This window comes from Ovis aries, chromosome 1 (assembly GCF_016772045.2).
Source record: "Ovis aries strain OAR_USU_Benz2616 breed Rambouillet chromosome 1, ARS-UI_Ramb_v3.0, whole genome shotgun sequence".
Classification (NCBI taxonomy): domain Eukaryota; kingdom Metazoa; phylum Chordata; class Mammalia; order Artiodactyla; family Bovidae; genus Ovis; species Ovis aries.
Window position 1 is genome coordinate 270,002,392 of NC_056054.1, and position 13,252 is coordinate 270,015,643.

The 13,252-nt window shown below is 38.6% G+C and overlaps 1 protein-coding gene across 10 annotated transcripts in view; it reads left to right on the forward strand.

Annotated features, from left to right (window-relative positions):
- Positions 1-13,252, forward strand: part of TTC3 (tetratricopeptide repeat domain 3) — a 125,438-nt gene that overhangs the window by 70,953 nt on the left and 41,233 nt on the right. For all 10 annotated transcript variants that reach the window (XM_027961621.3, XM_042238430.2, XM_027961634.3 and 7 more), the window contains 8 exons: positions 1,020-1,112; positions 1,769-1,833; positions 2,810-2,946; positions 4,980-5,306; positions 7,669-7,920; positions 10,378-10,424; positions 11,402-11,458; positions 12,580-12,653. In XM_027961621.3, coding sequence (XP_027817422.2) covers positions 1,020-1,112; positions 1,769-1,833; positions 2,810-2,946; positions 4,980-5,306; positions 7,669-7,920; positions 10,378-10,424; positions 11,402-11,458; positions 12,580-12,653 — 1,052 coding nt within the window. The remainder of the gene's footprint in view (positions 1-1,019; positions 1,113-1,768; positions 1,834-2,809; positions 2,947-4,979; positions 5,307-7,668; positions 7,921-10,377; positions 10,425-11,401; positions 11,459-12,579; positions 12,654-13,252) is intronic.

A 13,252-nucleotide genomic window follows, 5' to 3' on the forward strand; every position in this document is an offset into this window, starting at 1 on the left:
ACTTAAAAAAAGAACCTTACTCTACACTACTTAGCCTCATATAAACCCCTGTCCTTATTGAGGAGGAAAGAATAAAGTGGTTGTGCTAGGTGAATGTTAGCAGAAGTAATTATTCAAGTTTAGTAAAAATAAATGCCCACATTTTACATAGTCTCATGTTGTTATCTAGAGGTATGATGATGTGACCAAATAACTGTTGCCGTTGAGTCACTCGTGCTATGTCTTTGTCTCACTTTAATTGAGCTTCTCTAGCTATACCCTCAGGGCAGTGGCGCTGTAGCTCAGATGGCAAAGAATCCACCTGCAATGCAGGAGACCCAGGTTCGATCCCTGGGTCGGGAAGATCCTTTGGAGAAGGGCATGGCAACCTACTCCAGTATTCTTGCCTGGAGGATCCCATGGACAGAGGGGCCTGGTGGACTACAGTCCACAGGGTTGCAAAGAGTGGGACACAGTCACCACTACCACTACCAGCTATACCCATGCCCTTAGTGGTCCTAACCATTCCCCTGGGTTGAAGTACCCTCTGTACATTAGCTTTCACTAGGGTACCTTGAAGTAACTCAACTGTCTCATGACTTAAAGTAAGAAAGGCTTGTTTCTTGCTTACATTACTTGTCTTGCAGTTTTGCAGTTGTTGTCCAGGATTGGGCAGTGGCAGCTCCGGTCTGTGGGGCTGTGGACTTTGTTTTTTAATTGAGGTTGAGGAGTGACTGAGACATGTTCTTGTGATCTAGAGGAAAGAGCAGTGGCCAGTCCACTCAGCGTTCTTAAAGCTTTGGTGTGGATGGTAGCACACGTCAAGGCAGCTCATCTTACATGACCAAGCAAGTCAGGTGGACAGCCCTGCAGCTGGAGGCTCTGGAAGTCAGCTGGCAGTGAGCAGGGACTTTGCAGTGCCTCCTGAAGAAGGTTTTAGATCATATTTTGACTGTTCCGTGGTTAAAATGGCATACATGTGTACATTTATGCCAAGATGTAACCCCCTTCCCCCCCCCCCCCGTTTTTAAATCAAATAGGATTTTCTGCAAGGAATTTGTCTTACTCCTGATTGTAAAGGAATCATTTCAAAGATTATCATCTTCAGCAGTGGTGGTCAAGTTAAATGTGAAGTAAGTAGACCCTGAGGAAATCTCATTAAATAGATAACCAAATTGCTTATACCTTATAAAATATTATGTAAAATTTCCTTGCATTTTCCAGGAATGAAATAGTTACTTAATATAAGAAATTATAGGAAATAATGGGATGTAAGAATGCTGCTTCTCTCTCTTTTTTTAAAAAATAATAATTCTTTGCAATTAAGGATTCTAGTGTTCTTTTGTCTCCTAAAAGGCAAAGGAGGTTTTTTGCATTTCAGTTTTACTGATTTTACTCCTTTTGATAACCTTGTTTTTTTTAATTTCCAGTAAATATTTTGATGTTGACAAGGTAGAGGATCTTAGGGAGGGAGGAGAGGGTCTTGAGCTATACTGCGTGGGATCTATAGGAGTGGGTTGTTGTAATGACATCTGTCATTCATTTGATCTTCTGCTTACTCTAAATTTTTTTTTTAACCTCCTTTAACTGTGTGTACTCTCTTTTTCTTCTTTTCAGTAAATTGTGTTGCTAAAGTGTTCTGGGCTTTTGTTTGGGTCAGAGTACCATTACTGTTCTCTATCAGTTTGGATGTTGACTCTGCATTTGAAATGCTTGTTAAACTTGTGATTTTATGCTTAATGTCATGGGAGCATGAGACAAATTTTAGATGTCTCTGTTTTATTTAAAGTTTGAACACAAGGTCATTAAAGAAAAGCTTCCTCCAAGACCTATTCTGAAACAGAAATGTTCTAGGTAAGATTTTTAATAATCAGATTAATAATGTCCATTAGAATATGATTCTGTTAAATGCACATTTCTAAATAATGCTATTTTAAAAATTGGCTCAGCACACATATCCAAATAAGTAGTTTTAAAGTGAATTTTATAGGTATTTATAACTTTCAAGACAACCTTGAATAGTTAAATGCTAAAAACTTGAATAAAAAGCATTATTTAGTGATTGAATTTATAAGTAAAATGACATTTGAACTATGAAATGATGTGTTCAGTAGATTTCAAATTTGGATAAAAATTACATATTTATCTCTCAGTTGTTTACTCTTTAATTCCAAAAACATCTTTCCTTTTGTTCTCTTCAGCAAACATTTTGAACCAGTGACTCTTTCTCCTGAAATACTTTAACGAACTGTCAAAATTAGTCACTTTTCTGTTATCTTCTTGTTCAAATAATTCAATCCTTTTTTCTTTTCTTTTTTGCCCTGCTTTTTGTTTCCACTTTAAGAAGTTATTTTTTTTATCATTGGTGACCAAGAAAAAGCAAAAGAAAATGAATTATTTGTTGAAGAGAATTTCTTATAGCCGTATTGACCAAATTTGAATGTTGTGGATCATTATTGGGTTATGAAAATGATATTTTACTGTGGAAACGAGTATTGACATGTATTATCTTGCATAGTAATTTTTGTACTATTCCTCTTTACCCTAATGGTATTTTCTATACATGGGGATAATATCTGTATGATCTATATATGCATCCTTAATTAGAAATCCCTTAGTCATTGATGTTCTTGTTTTTATGAAATATAAGTACACTTGTTTTGACTGAATTGACCATGTGTCAGAAGTTTTTGGTATTGAACAGAGGATATAGTCCCAAGTTCTAACTAAAAGAGAAAACTTGGAAAATGGCTTCTACAATTGGCAAAGGAAAGTAGTTGGTTGAGTTCATAACAAAGGTGAATTGTCACTAATTGTAATTATTTATCAGCCTAGAGAAGTTGAGGCTGAAAGAAGACAAAAAATTGAAACGAAAGCTCCAAAAAAAGGAAGCAAAAAAATTAGCACAAGAAAGACTGGAAGAGGACCTAAGGGAAAGTAACCCACCAAAAACTGAAGAGCAGAGAGGTATGCTGGGAGTCTGAGGCATGATGAGAATCTCATATTCTTGCTTAAAAGTGTGTATACAAATATTCATCTTGTTGGGCTTTATGTTAATACTTAAATTGAATTGAAATTTAGATTTCCCTTGGTATTTTAATACTATCACCATCTTTTGATTATCCTGAGATGGGAAGGGGTGTAGTGTAAGGAACACTGAATTTAGAAGTAATATACAGGAATTGAAAACACTTTCCTGCCACTTACACAGGGCAAATTGTCTCAGTTCCCTTATCTCCATTGTTAACATGAAAATAGTATTTGAAATTCCACACATATGTTTGAACTGTAAATTAGCCACTGATTATCTGAAGTATGCTGCTTCACGTAAAGAAGCCATTCATATAAGATGCCAGAGAGATTACCTTGTGTTTTATGCTCATCTCATCAGCATTCCCTGATCAACATGGGAGCAGTCTCAGTGATTTACTGTCCCTGTGGACACATTTACTTTCAAGTTTTGTGGTTTTGCTTTTTTTTTAATGTATGGTTTCAGGTGTACAACATAATGATTTGATATTTCTATATATTGCAAAATGATTACCACAATAAATCCAGTTAACATCCACCGCCATACATACAGAATTTTTTTTTCATGATGAGAACTTTCAAGGTCTACATGCAAATACACGAAACAGTATTATTAACTATAGTCATTGTACTGTGCGCTATTCCCTAGGACTACTTTCAGTTTTAAGTTAAAGTAAATTATTCTTATTTTCTACTCTGATGACTGTGGTCAGCATTAATATTTCCTCTTGCTATCTTTGTTTTTCATCTTGTTGTTTAGTCACTAAGTCATGTCTGACTTTTTGCAACTCCATGGACTGTAGCACACCAGGCTTCCCTGTCCTTTATTATCTCCCAGAGTTTGCTCAGACTCATGTCCATTGAGTCATTGATGCCATCCAACCATCTCATCCTCTGTTACCCCCTTCTCCTCCTGCCCTCAATCTTTCCCAGCATCAGGGTCTTTTCCAAAGAGTCGGCTCTTTGCATCAGGTGGCCAGAGTATTAGAGTTTCAGCATCAATCCTTCTAATGAATATTCAGGGTTGATTTCCTTTAGGATTGACTGGTTATTCCATTAACGTTCCAGAAATCAATTGGAACTGTCTTTTACTGAAAAAAATTTTAGGGAACATCATTTACTTTATATATTTTTTGTATTTGTATGTTATTTACTGTATTAGCGTCAAGAGGTTAAATGGCCACTTTTTTGGGGGAAATGCCTGGGTAGGAAGATGCACTTTTGAGATACTGCAATCAGTAACTCCACAGGTCTATGATTTAGGATTCAACAGTAAGATAAATAACACATATTTATCCAAATTCAACCAAATATTGTTTTTATACCTGAAGCGACGATCCCTTCAACTCGAGGGGGAAAAAAAAGCTTTACATTTATGCCTGAAACATATTTATTGAATGTAAAATTTGGGTAGTTGATAAGGCTCAGTTAAGATTGTTGTGGGAAGTAACCTTATTTTAGAGGAACTAAGTTTTTAGATGTTACATGAGTGGTACCAGTGAAGGAAATAAGATACTTGATATGTTTGATTTACTGTGAAGTTTCATGTCTTTTAAAGGCACTTTTAAAGTTAAATACTTCATATATCTAATTTAAAAGTTCTTAGGTTATTTAAAACAACATAAAGAATACATCTGAGTCACGGATTATATTGCTGTGTAATTCCCTAGTGGCCCAGACAGTAAAGAATTTGCCAGCAACGGAGGAGATATGGGTTTGATCCTTGGGTTGGGAGTATCCCCTGGAGAAGGGAATGGCTACCTAGTCTAGTATTCTTGCCGGAGAATTCCATGGATAGAGGACCCTAGCAAGGCTCCAGTCCACAGCGTCTCAAAGAGTCAGGCACAACTGAGTGACTAGCACTTTGACTTCACTTTCACACACAGTGTTAGGTTAAGTTTTTCACAGTTTATGTTTTTGCAAATTGGTCCTCTTTCTCCTTTTCACTGTCCACTGTTATTTATCCTTAGAAACTATCAGCCGTGTCCAAAGTTGCCAGTTCCTTGATGACAGAATTCTGCAGTGCATAAAGCAGTACGCTGACAAGATTAAGTCCGGGATACTGAATACTTCCAAGCTTCTCAAAGAATTGCTTTCTTGGAAGGTTTTAACCACAGAAGACTACACAACGTGTTTTTCTAGCAGAAATTTCCTGAATGAAGCAGTGGACTATGTTATTCGTCATTTGATCCAGGAAAAGAACAGAGTAAAGACAAGGGTATTTCTGCATGTTTTGAGTGAGCTTAAAGAAGTGGAGCCAAAACTAGCCACCTGGATCCAGAAACTTAATAGCTTTGGTATGTCTCTTAATTGTAGAGATGCAGTTTCGTAGGAGGATAAATACAGATCTCTGAATCCTTCTTCATTTTACTATCATTTATGATTTTTTAAAATGTAGAACTACAAATTTGTATGGTTGAAGAACACTGTTTCCTGAAGTTCACAATTTTGGGGTTACCTTGTAGATAAGTTGACTTCCCTGATGGCTTACATGGTAAAGTGTCTGCCTTCAGTGCGGGAGACCCAGGTTCAGTCCCTGGGTCAGGAACATCTCCTGGAGAAGGAAATGACAACCCACTCCAATACTCTTGCTTGGAAAATCCCATGGACAGAGGAACCTGTTAGGCTACATTCCATGGGGTCGCAAAGAGTCGGATGCGACTGAGCAACTTCACTTTCTTTCTATAGAAAGGTTACCTTGTGCTTTTGTGAAAGATGTCAGTAAGAAAGTCTAGTCCTATGTTATGCTCAGCTATTGTCAGTATGTTAACTTCGTGACTACCAGGCACTCCCCTAGGTGAATAGCACCTCTTGGAGTCAGCTGCGCAGGGGTGCCCTCTGTGAAGAGTTTGGAGGGGAGAGTGGATGGAGCTATGGGTGATTGGTTAGGATCGCCTGTGGCAGATCTGTATCTAAGAATCAAGAGAAATGTCCTGGGGCTGACCTTCAGCAGCGTGAATCACAGGATCATAAAACTCTGGCGCTCTGTCCTGATTTTCCTAGTTTGGCTGAGGAAGAACCTTCGAGCAGGCTCTTTACCAGACCTACTCAGGGACCATGGAAGGCAGTGGCAGAGAAAGCTGCCAACTGACCCTAGAGGATGGGGTCCTTGGGCACTGACCGTGGCCTTGTTTGTCCTGGTGACCGAGGTGGCCACTTTAGCCCAGCAGAAGATTCAGTCGGCAGCTATTGGATAAAGGCTAGCGGGAGCCATAGCAGCGGCCCGTAGAGGTTGCCAGCCTGGCTTGCCTTAGAGACGGGAGCTGATGGAACACTAGTTTCAGAGAATATACTGGTAGGTGTCTGCCAGGAGGCACAGTGAGGTGGCAGGACACTTGCTGTGATTGGTGACTAATGTTGCTGCTGTGGACATGCATCTCCACGGGCTCCTGGCCCCATAACACTAGTCCCAAGCGACACTGCCATTAGTGTCTGCTAAACAGGCAAGGAAATGATAAAATGTTTGATATTTCTTACTTTAATTTGCTTTATTTAACAAAGACTAATTTAAATTGAGTAGGAGCAGGGTTAACATTTCAGTACTAGGTGTGATCTGCTGCCTTCCTCTCATTGAGCACACGCTCTGATTTGAGCTGTATTTGGAGATTTGAATGTGGTATTTCTTCATCCATGATTCTCTTAAACCTTGTATCATGTGAGTATTTCACATGGTCGCTGATTCTTGTGTTTAAATACACTGGTATGTAACATGACCTCTGCAGAGCTGTTGCATCTGGAAGGCTCAGCTGTCTGGGGTAGTTTTGACTTGGCAGGCTCTGCTTCATTTGCAGACTGAGAACCTGTGCCCCGTCCAGTGTTAGCGATGTAGGGGGAGAAAGCAGAGCCAGTCCTTGCTTTTGGTGGCTGTGTTAGCACGCAGTAGGGGCTTACCTCCTTTCAGTAGTAGTGCATGAGGGTGCAGCCACCCCTTCCTCTGGAGTTGTAGAAGCGGGAGGAAGATCAGGAATAGTGACCACCTGGAATCTCGTGAGGAGGATAAGGGGCCACGGTGTTCGAGGGGATGAGGTGCATTCTTGAAGGTGTCGGATGAAGAGTTCACCCATTTTCTGTTTTAAAGGCATTTGGGAAGTTCCATAGATTATTGATGTTTTGTTATTATAGAATATATGTAGAAAAGCATTGTAAAATCTAGCTAGCTTGTACTAATTGGAATGAAAATCATTATAAAGTAGTGAAAAGTTACTGTTATATTTTTAGAGGAATTTAATGCCTTTAAAAAATTCCTTTTCTGGGCCTTCCCTGGTGATCCAGTGGTGAAGACTCCATGCTCCCAGGTTCAATCCCTGGTCAGGGAACTAGATCCCTCATGCCACAACTAAGACTCAGCAGAAATAAATAAGAATAAATACTAAAAAATTTGTTTTTTCCTAAGTCTAATAAAAATAGCTAGAATAATAGAAGCCTTTGGCCCACCTTTTTCAACTAATAGGTAAGAATTACTGTATTTAGCATATTCATGTGAAATGGTGTTTCTAAAATCCATAATAGCTTGAATAAGTTTATTCTCAAGTATTTAAATGTTTTCACTGAAAATGTAAGCAAACTATAATAGAACTGCTTTCCAAGATGTGAAACTGAATGTAATTTTATAGCAAATAATCCTCCCTTCTTCTGACTTGGGTTTTGTTTTTATTATAGGCTTAGATGCCACAGGACCTTTCTTTTCTCGTTATGGGGCTCCTCTTAAGGAGCTTGATTTTAGCATCATGACTTTTCTCTGGAATGAGAAATATGGTCATAAGCTAGGCTCTATAGAAGGAAAGCAACTTGATTATTTCTATGAGCCTACGTCACTGAAGGAAGCGCGGTGTTTAATATGGCTGCTGGAAGAACACAGAGACAAGTTCCCGGCACTGCATAATGCCCTGGACGAGTTCTTTGATATAATGGGTATGTGGACAGTTTCGATTTGTGTCTAAGGAAAAAGTCTTCAAAGGATCTAGCTTACTTAGATACTTAACAAAGAAAATAATGAAAATCATTATGCTACATCTGGCTTATTTGGGGAAGTTAGTATTAAGAACAGTGATTTTTTTTCATATACTAAAGCCTTTTTACTCTATGGATCTCAGTGTTGTCAGGACACTCAGATGGATACATTACATGGACTATTCTCACTGTAGGTGTTTTGACAGTGTCATGGCAAAGATGGCATACATATTAAGGGAATGAGGTTTCTTAGGAAATGGTTTGGTTTGTAGCATTCAAGGAAACATTGGCCTGCAGAAGGAGGCAGTGTTTGCAGAATCTAGAACAGATAGCATATCTGCTGTGATGGGAAGAGCCTAGAGCTGGGAGTCAGAAAAGGAGGCTGTAGCCCAGCTACACCTCTAACTCAGTTCATTAGAAATCTTTTACTGCTGCCTTCAACACCTTGTGCTAGGTGTGATAACAGGGAATTCAGAAATGCTTACGCTAGTCCTTGCCCTCAGGACCTTATGTTTAGAAAAAGGCGTAAATTGAACATACAAGTAACTATAATATGGGAGAGGAGAGGGCCAGGAAAAGTGCTGAGCGGTTCCCCTCCTTGGAAAGAGGAAATTTTTAGTGCAGGGGTAGAGTCCACGCCCCGCTGTGAACATGGAGGTGGATTTGACAGTTGACATCCAGAGTTAGACACGTTCTTCAGTTCGGGAATTAAATTTCTTATCTTTGGTACTACATGTATCTCTTAGGATACTGTCTCTCCCTGCCCTCTTCCTTTTCCCTTCTCATCAGACTTCTGCTTTATGTATTGTCAGGAGTTAGACTCAGATTTCATGCTATTTGTTTTAAAGGGTACATGAAAAGATTTTGGCCTTGTACTAAAGAGTTATACATTATGAAATTCAGATACAATATAAGAAACTGAAAAGCTTACTTTCATTGTGGTTCTTAGGAGAGAACATACTCAGATATAGGTGGCTTTATTTTCCAGGGACACTGCTTCATGACTGGGGATGACATGCTTCTTGATATCCTGGATTGATTGCTCTCAGCTTGCTGCTGCTGGGAATAAAATGCTTTTCTGGGACTGAGCTTACAAAACTTGATGCGTGTTTGGATCACATCAAGGACAATTCCAGAGGACACAATTCCCTTTCATTGTGCATTTTCTCTGGTTCTTGTGTTCTGTGCCTGAAAAACCCAATCCATCTAGCTGTGAGTTTCTCTGTTCTCAGTCATAGAGTTGCAAGCCACAAACCAAATGACCAGCCAACAGATTTTCAAGTCCACTACCTCTGCCTCTCACCCTTACCCCAACATTTTCAATTTTATCTCCTTTCATTTAAAAGAACAATTACATTGGTTAAAAACTTCTCAAAATCCACTGATCTTATAAATTAAGTGCTCAATAACATCATCAGTGCTGTGATAATTGGGAGACCCAAACTCTCTCTTGGATCCCATGTGCATAACTCTCTCTTGGAATGGCTTAAGCCACATGAGATTTATCTCAGATAATAATGCTTTATGTACTGTTTTCAATCAGGAAATGCTGAAATCGGTCTTGACCCTTCCTCTTGCCTTTTACCCCTTACTTAGTTTGTTGCCAAGTCAAATAAGCTGTATTCTTGATCTGGGCTTCCCTGTCCATCTCCATTTCCCTAGGCCAGGATCTTAATAACCTTTCCATGATCTCAGTAGTCCCCAACAGGTCTCCGTGCCTCTGACCCTCCCACTCCAAACCTTTCTCTCACACTGCTTCTGCTGACTCTTCTAGAACATCTGTCTGATCCTCTCTAAGTAGTCTGTTTGGGAAACCCTTCCTTTTGCCTGCAGGTTGAAGTCACAGTCTGGGCTCAGCAGCATGCTCCTGTCTCCCCACGGAATGTACACTTCATTTCCTGCTGTGCCCAAACCTGCCTTGTGCTGTCCCTGCTCACATCCAGCCTCTTGCTTACTCATCCGAAGTCCTCTGTTCCCCACAGCCCTCCCTGACCCTTCCTTGGGCTGCTCCCCTTGAAGACGGCATTCCTCTGTCAGCTTTGTTTCCACTGCCTTTAGCACACTAGGCTGTGGTGTTTGCCTCTCTTGTGTAGTTTGCAGAACGTGAGCTTATTGATGGTAGGGACTTTTCCATACATTTCTGTATTCCCAGCACCTAGCATGCACAGAGTTTGGTATCTAGAAAAAACTCAAGTTGTACTAAGTTAGATTGAAATTTTGTGATTCTTAGTAGTTGGTTTTCCACCGAGTCAGCCATTTTGCTCTTGGTTTCTAAACTAAACTGTGTCAAAGCCAAATAAGGAGTAGGACATAGTGGATGTTAGTAGTATCTGGGGTGGTTTTCTTTAAGGACTTCATGTATCATACGGCAATATAAACCGTTCGTTCCCTTACAAAACCATCTGTATCTTCTAACAGACAGCCGCTGCACTGTGTTAAGGAAACAGGACAGTGGTGACGTGCCAGTAAGTTACCCTGTTGTTTTCAATGTCATATTCTAATTTGTGTCAGCCAGAGGAGGAGGGGAGGACCCAGCGTTTGTTTATATCCCAGGAGGCACTGCAGACCCAAATCTTGAGGACTTTGAGGTAACATGGCCATTTTCTCAGAAAGAGTAATCCCAGTCTTCCTCTTGGAGCAACAGACAGCACACTCTGCGGCTTAAATTAGACAGTGTCCATAAATTTTCACAACTAATGAATGTTAATCATAGACATAGGAAGGGAGTTCTTGAGTCATCTAATGGCATAAAAATAAAATGTTAACCTTATAATGATAAAAATTATGTTTCGTTCTGTAAGGAAAACAAATGGACTTTGAGTGGCTTATAATTGAGCTTAAAAAGTTAAAATAATTCTAGAGCTGTCTTCCTTAATTAGTTTGTGGCAGTTTTCTAACAGAGACATACTTGTTTAATGATTTTTTTAGGATCACGTTGTCTGTACTTAAAATTTTGTCTTCATTCAGTCAGATCCTATCTGGCTGACTGGAAGCACAGATGACATGACCCGATGGGAAGTTGGATGCTGCTTCTAATTTCACTGTTGGTCCCCTGGTGTCTGGCCAAGTGCAGAATGTCTAGTTTGGTTAGTAAAGAAAAATCATTAAAATGTGATAAGCACATAGCTGAAATTACTTTATAAATCTCATCAATTACTTGAAATGGCATAAACCTTGTTGAAAATGAGTACCAGCATCTTAAGTTGGAACGATTAATTTTAGTTAATATAGCATTAGGTGTCATTTAGCATTTTTCTTATTTTCTATTATAAATCAAAACAGTGGGGCTTGACACACTAAAGTGTTAATTTTTGGTAAACATTTTATGTACTTCAACTTAGGACCAGTCTATGAAAATCAAAATGGCATCTTTATAATATATAGTAGCTTCATAATATTATTATTTGAGTGTTCAATAATTTTTTTTTTTTTTACTTTTTAGTGTAATTTTACCAAGATAAAAAACAAAGGCAAGAAAAAGAAGCCAAAAGATTCAAAGGTATGGAATATTTTCTGTATTGTTTCTTAATTGAGTTTATAAATAAGAATTAATTAGTTCTTGGGATGTTTTGAAGAACTTTGTAGAGAAAGACTTTCTAGGCTTTAAAGATGTTCTGTGAGTTTCCTACATTTTGAGGAAGTTGAAGTTTCATGTCGTAGGTAAGTAATTCTTAACAGAGACTATTATCCTTTTCATTTTCTAGGTTTTTCCTAGTGAAATCATTTTTGTAATGTAGCACTTTTTATGGCTGTTCATCAGTGTGACCAGGGCTGCTTTGAGATCAGGCAGACCTGGGTTCTTAACCTTGGTTCTACCAATTATTATTTTTATTATCTCTGTGACCTTGGGCAAATTGACTTCCCTGTGCCCTCATGTCATTATCTGTATGACAAGACATGATGCATATTATTATTAATTAATGGGATTATTACCTAAATATTCAAAGTAAAAATGCTGAGACTTCCCTGGTGGTCCAGTGGTTAAGCCTTCACTTTCCAGTGCCTGGGGAGAGGATTCAGTCCCTGGTTGGGCAGCTAAGATCCCACATGCCTTATAGCCAAAAAACACCAGAACATGAACAAGAGGAACCAGTATTACAACAAATTCAATAAAGACTTAAAAAAAAAAAAAAGCTAAATACTAACCATCATGGCAGAGCCTCAGAATTGATAGACTCCTTCCTTCCGCTCACCTAAAGCTCTGCTTCAAGCCCGTGAGATGACTGGGGCATTACTTTTAAGTCTTACGGTGGGTTCTTAATGGCTATCACACATTTGCGGGATCAAATGGGAGGCAAGGGTTGAAAATAGGGGCGGATAACAGTAGCTTAAAAGTTCCAGTACAACTTTTGTTTTTCTCTTTGACTATATATCTGTAGTTTATCTAAAATGAGAGTTTCCACAGTGATAGTGTAAAATTTTTTGGAGTTTCAGAAACTATCTAAATGTTAGCTTGTGCCTATTTTTGGCTGTTGAAAATTTAATTACTATATGTCCCTATTCACAAGAAAATTTAGATAAGTCATATATATTGGCAATTTTTGTGCATATTTATATGAGCATTCATCAGTTTTAGTGGTAAAAGTGGAAAATCATTGTCATTTTTGTTTTTTAAACCAGCCTATGTTAGTTGGATCTGGAACACCTTCAGTCACACCAAACAATGAGACTTTCACTTCAGGTGAAGACCATATGTAAGCACAGTCTGAAAATTTTTGCTTTTATTTTAACTTAAAAGGTATATTAATCTGTGTCCTTTAAACTTGTCTTTTTTTATTTCCCTAACTTCTCTGCCTCAAGACATGCATCTGTTGTAACAACCTGATGTGACCCATTGTGGTTGATTTATTAGTGTGGGCTGTCGGTGTTAAGAATTGATATAAACTGTATTAAAATCAGAGGGTTGATAACATTCACTTGATAAGGTTGAGAACTTATTACTGTGTGCAGGATACTGTTGGAAAATCCTAGAAAATACTCTCTAAAATGTTCAGTGAAGAGAATGTCTTGTTGATAATTACTAGGAAGATATTTTGGAGGCTCTATGTGATATTACGGTTCAGCCTTAGGTATTAGCGATTTCCAGTGGATCTGGTTGTTGAAACTGACTTTTCAAGAGACAGGTAGATACAAGAAATAAAACTAGTGAGTAGCAGTAAGTTTTTTATCTCATACTCCTTTATGGACCAAAGACCCACAAATTTTCCCCCCCACATTTCTTAAATGAGTTGTAGTAACAGTTGTTTTGCATATTTTCTTGGACTCTTTCAGTGAGGGAGTTGTTTTAAGTTTA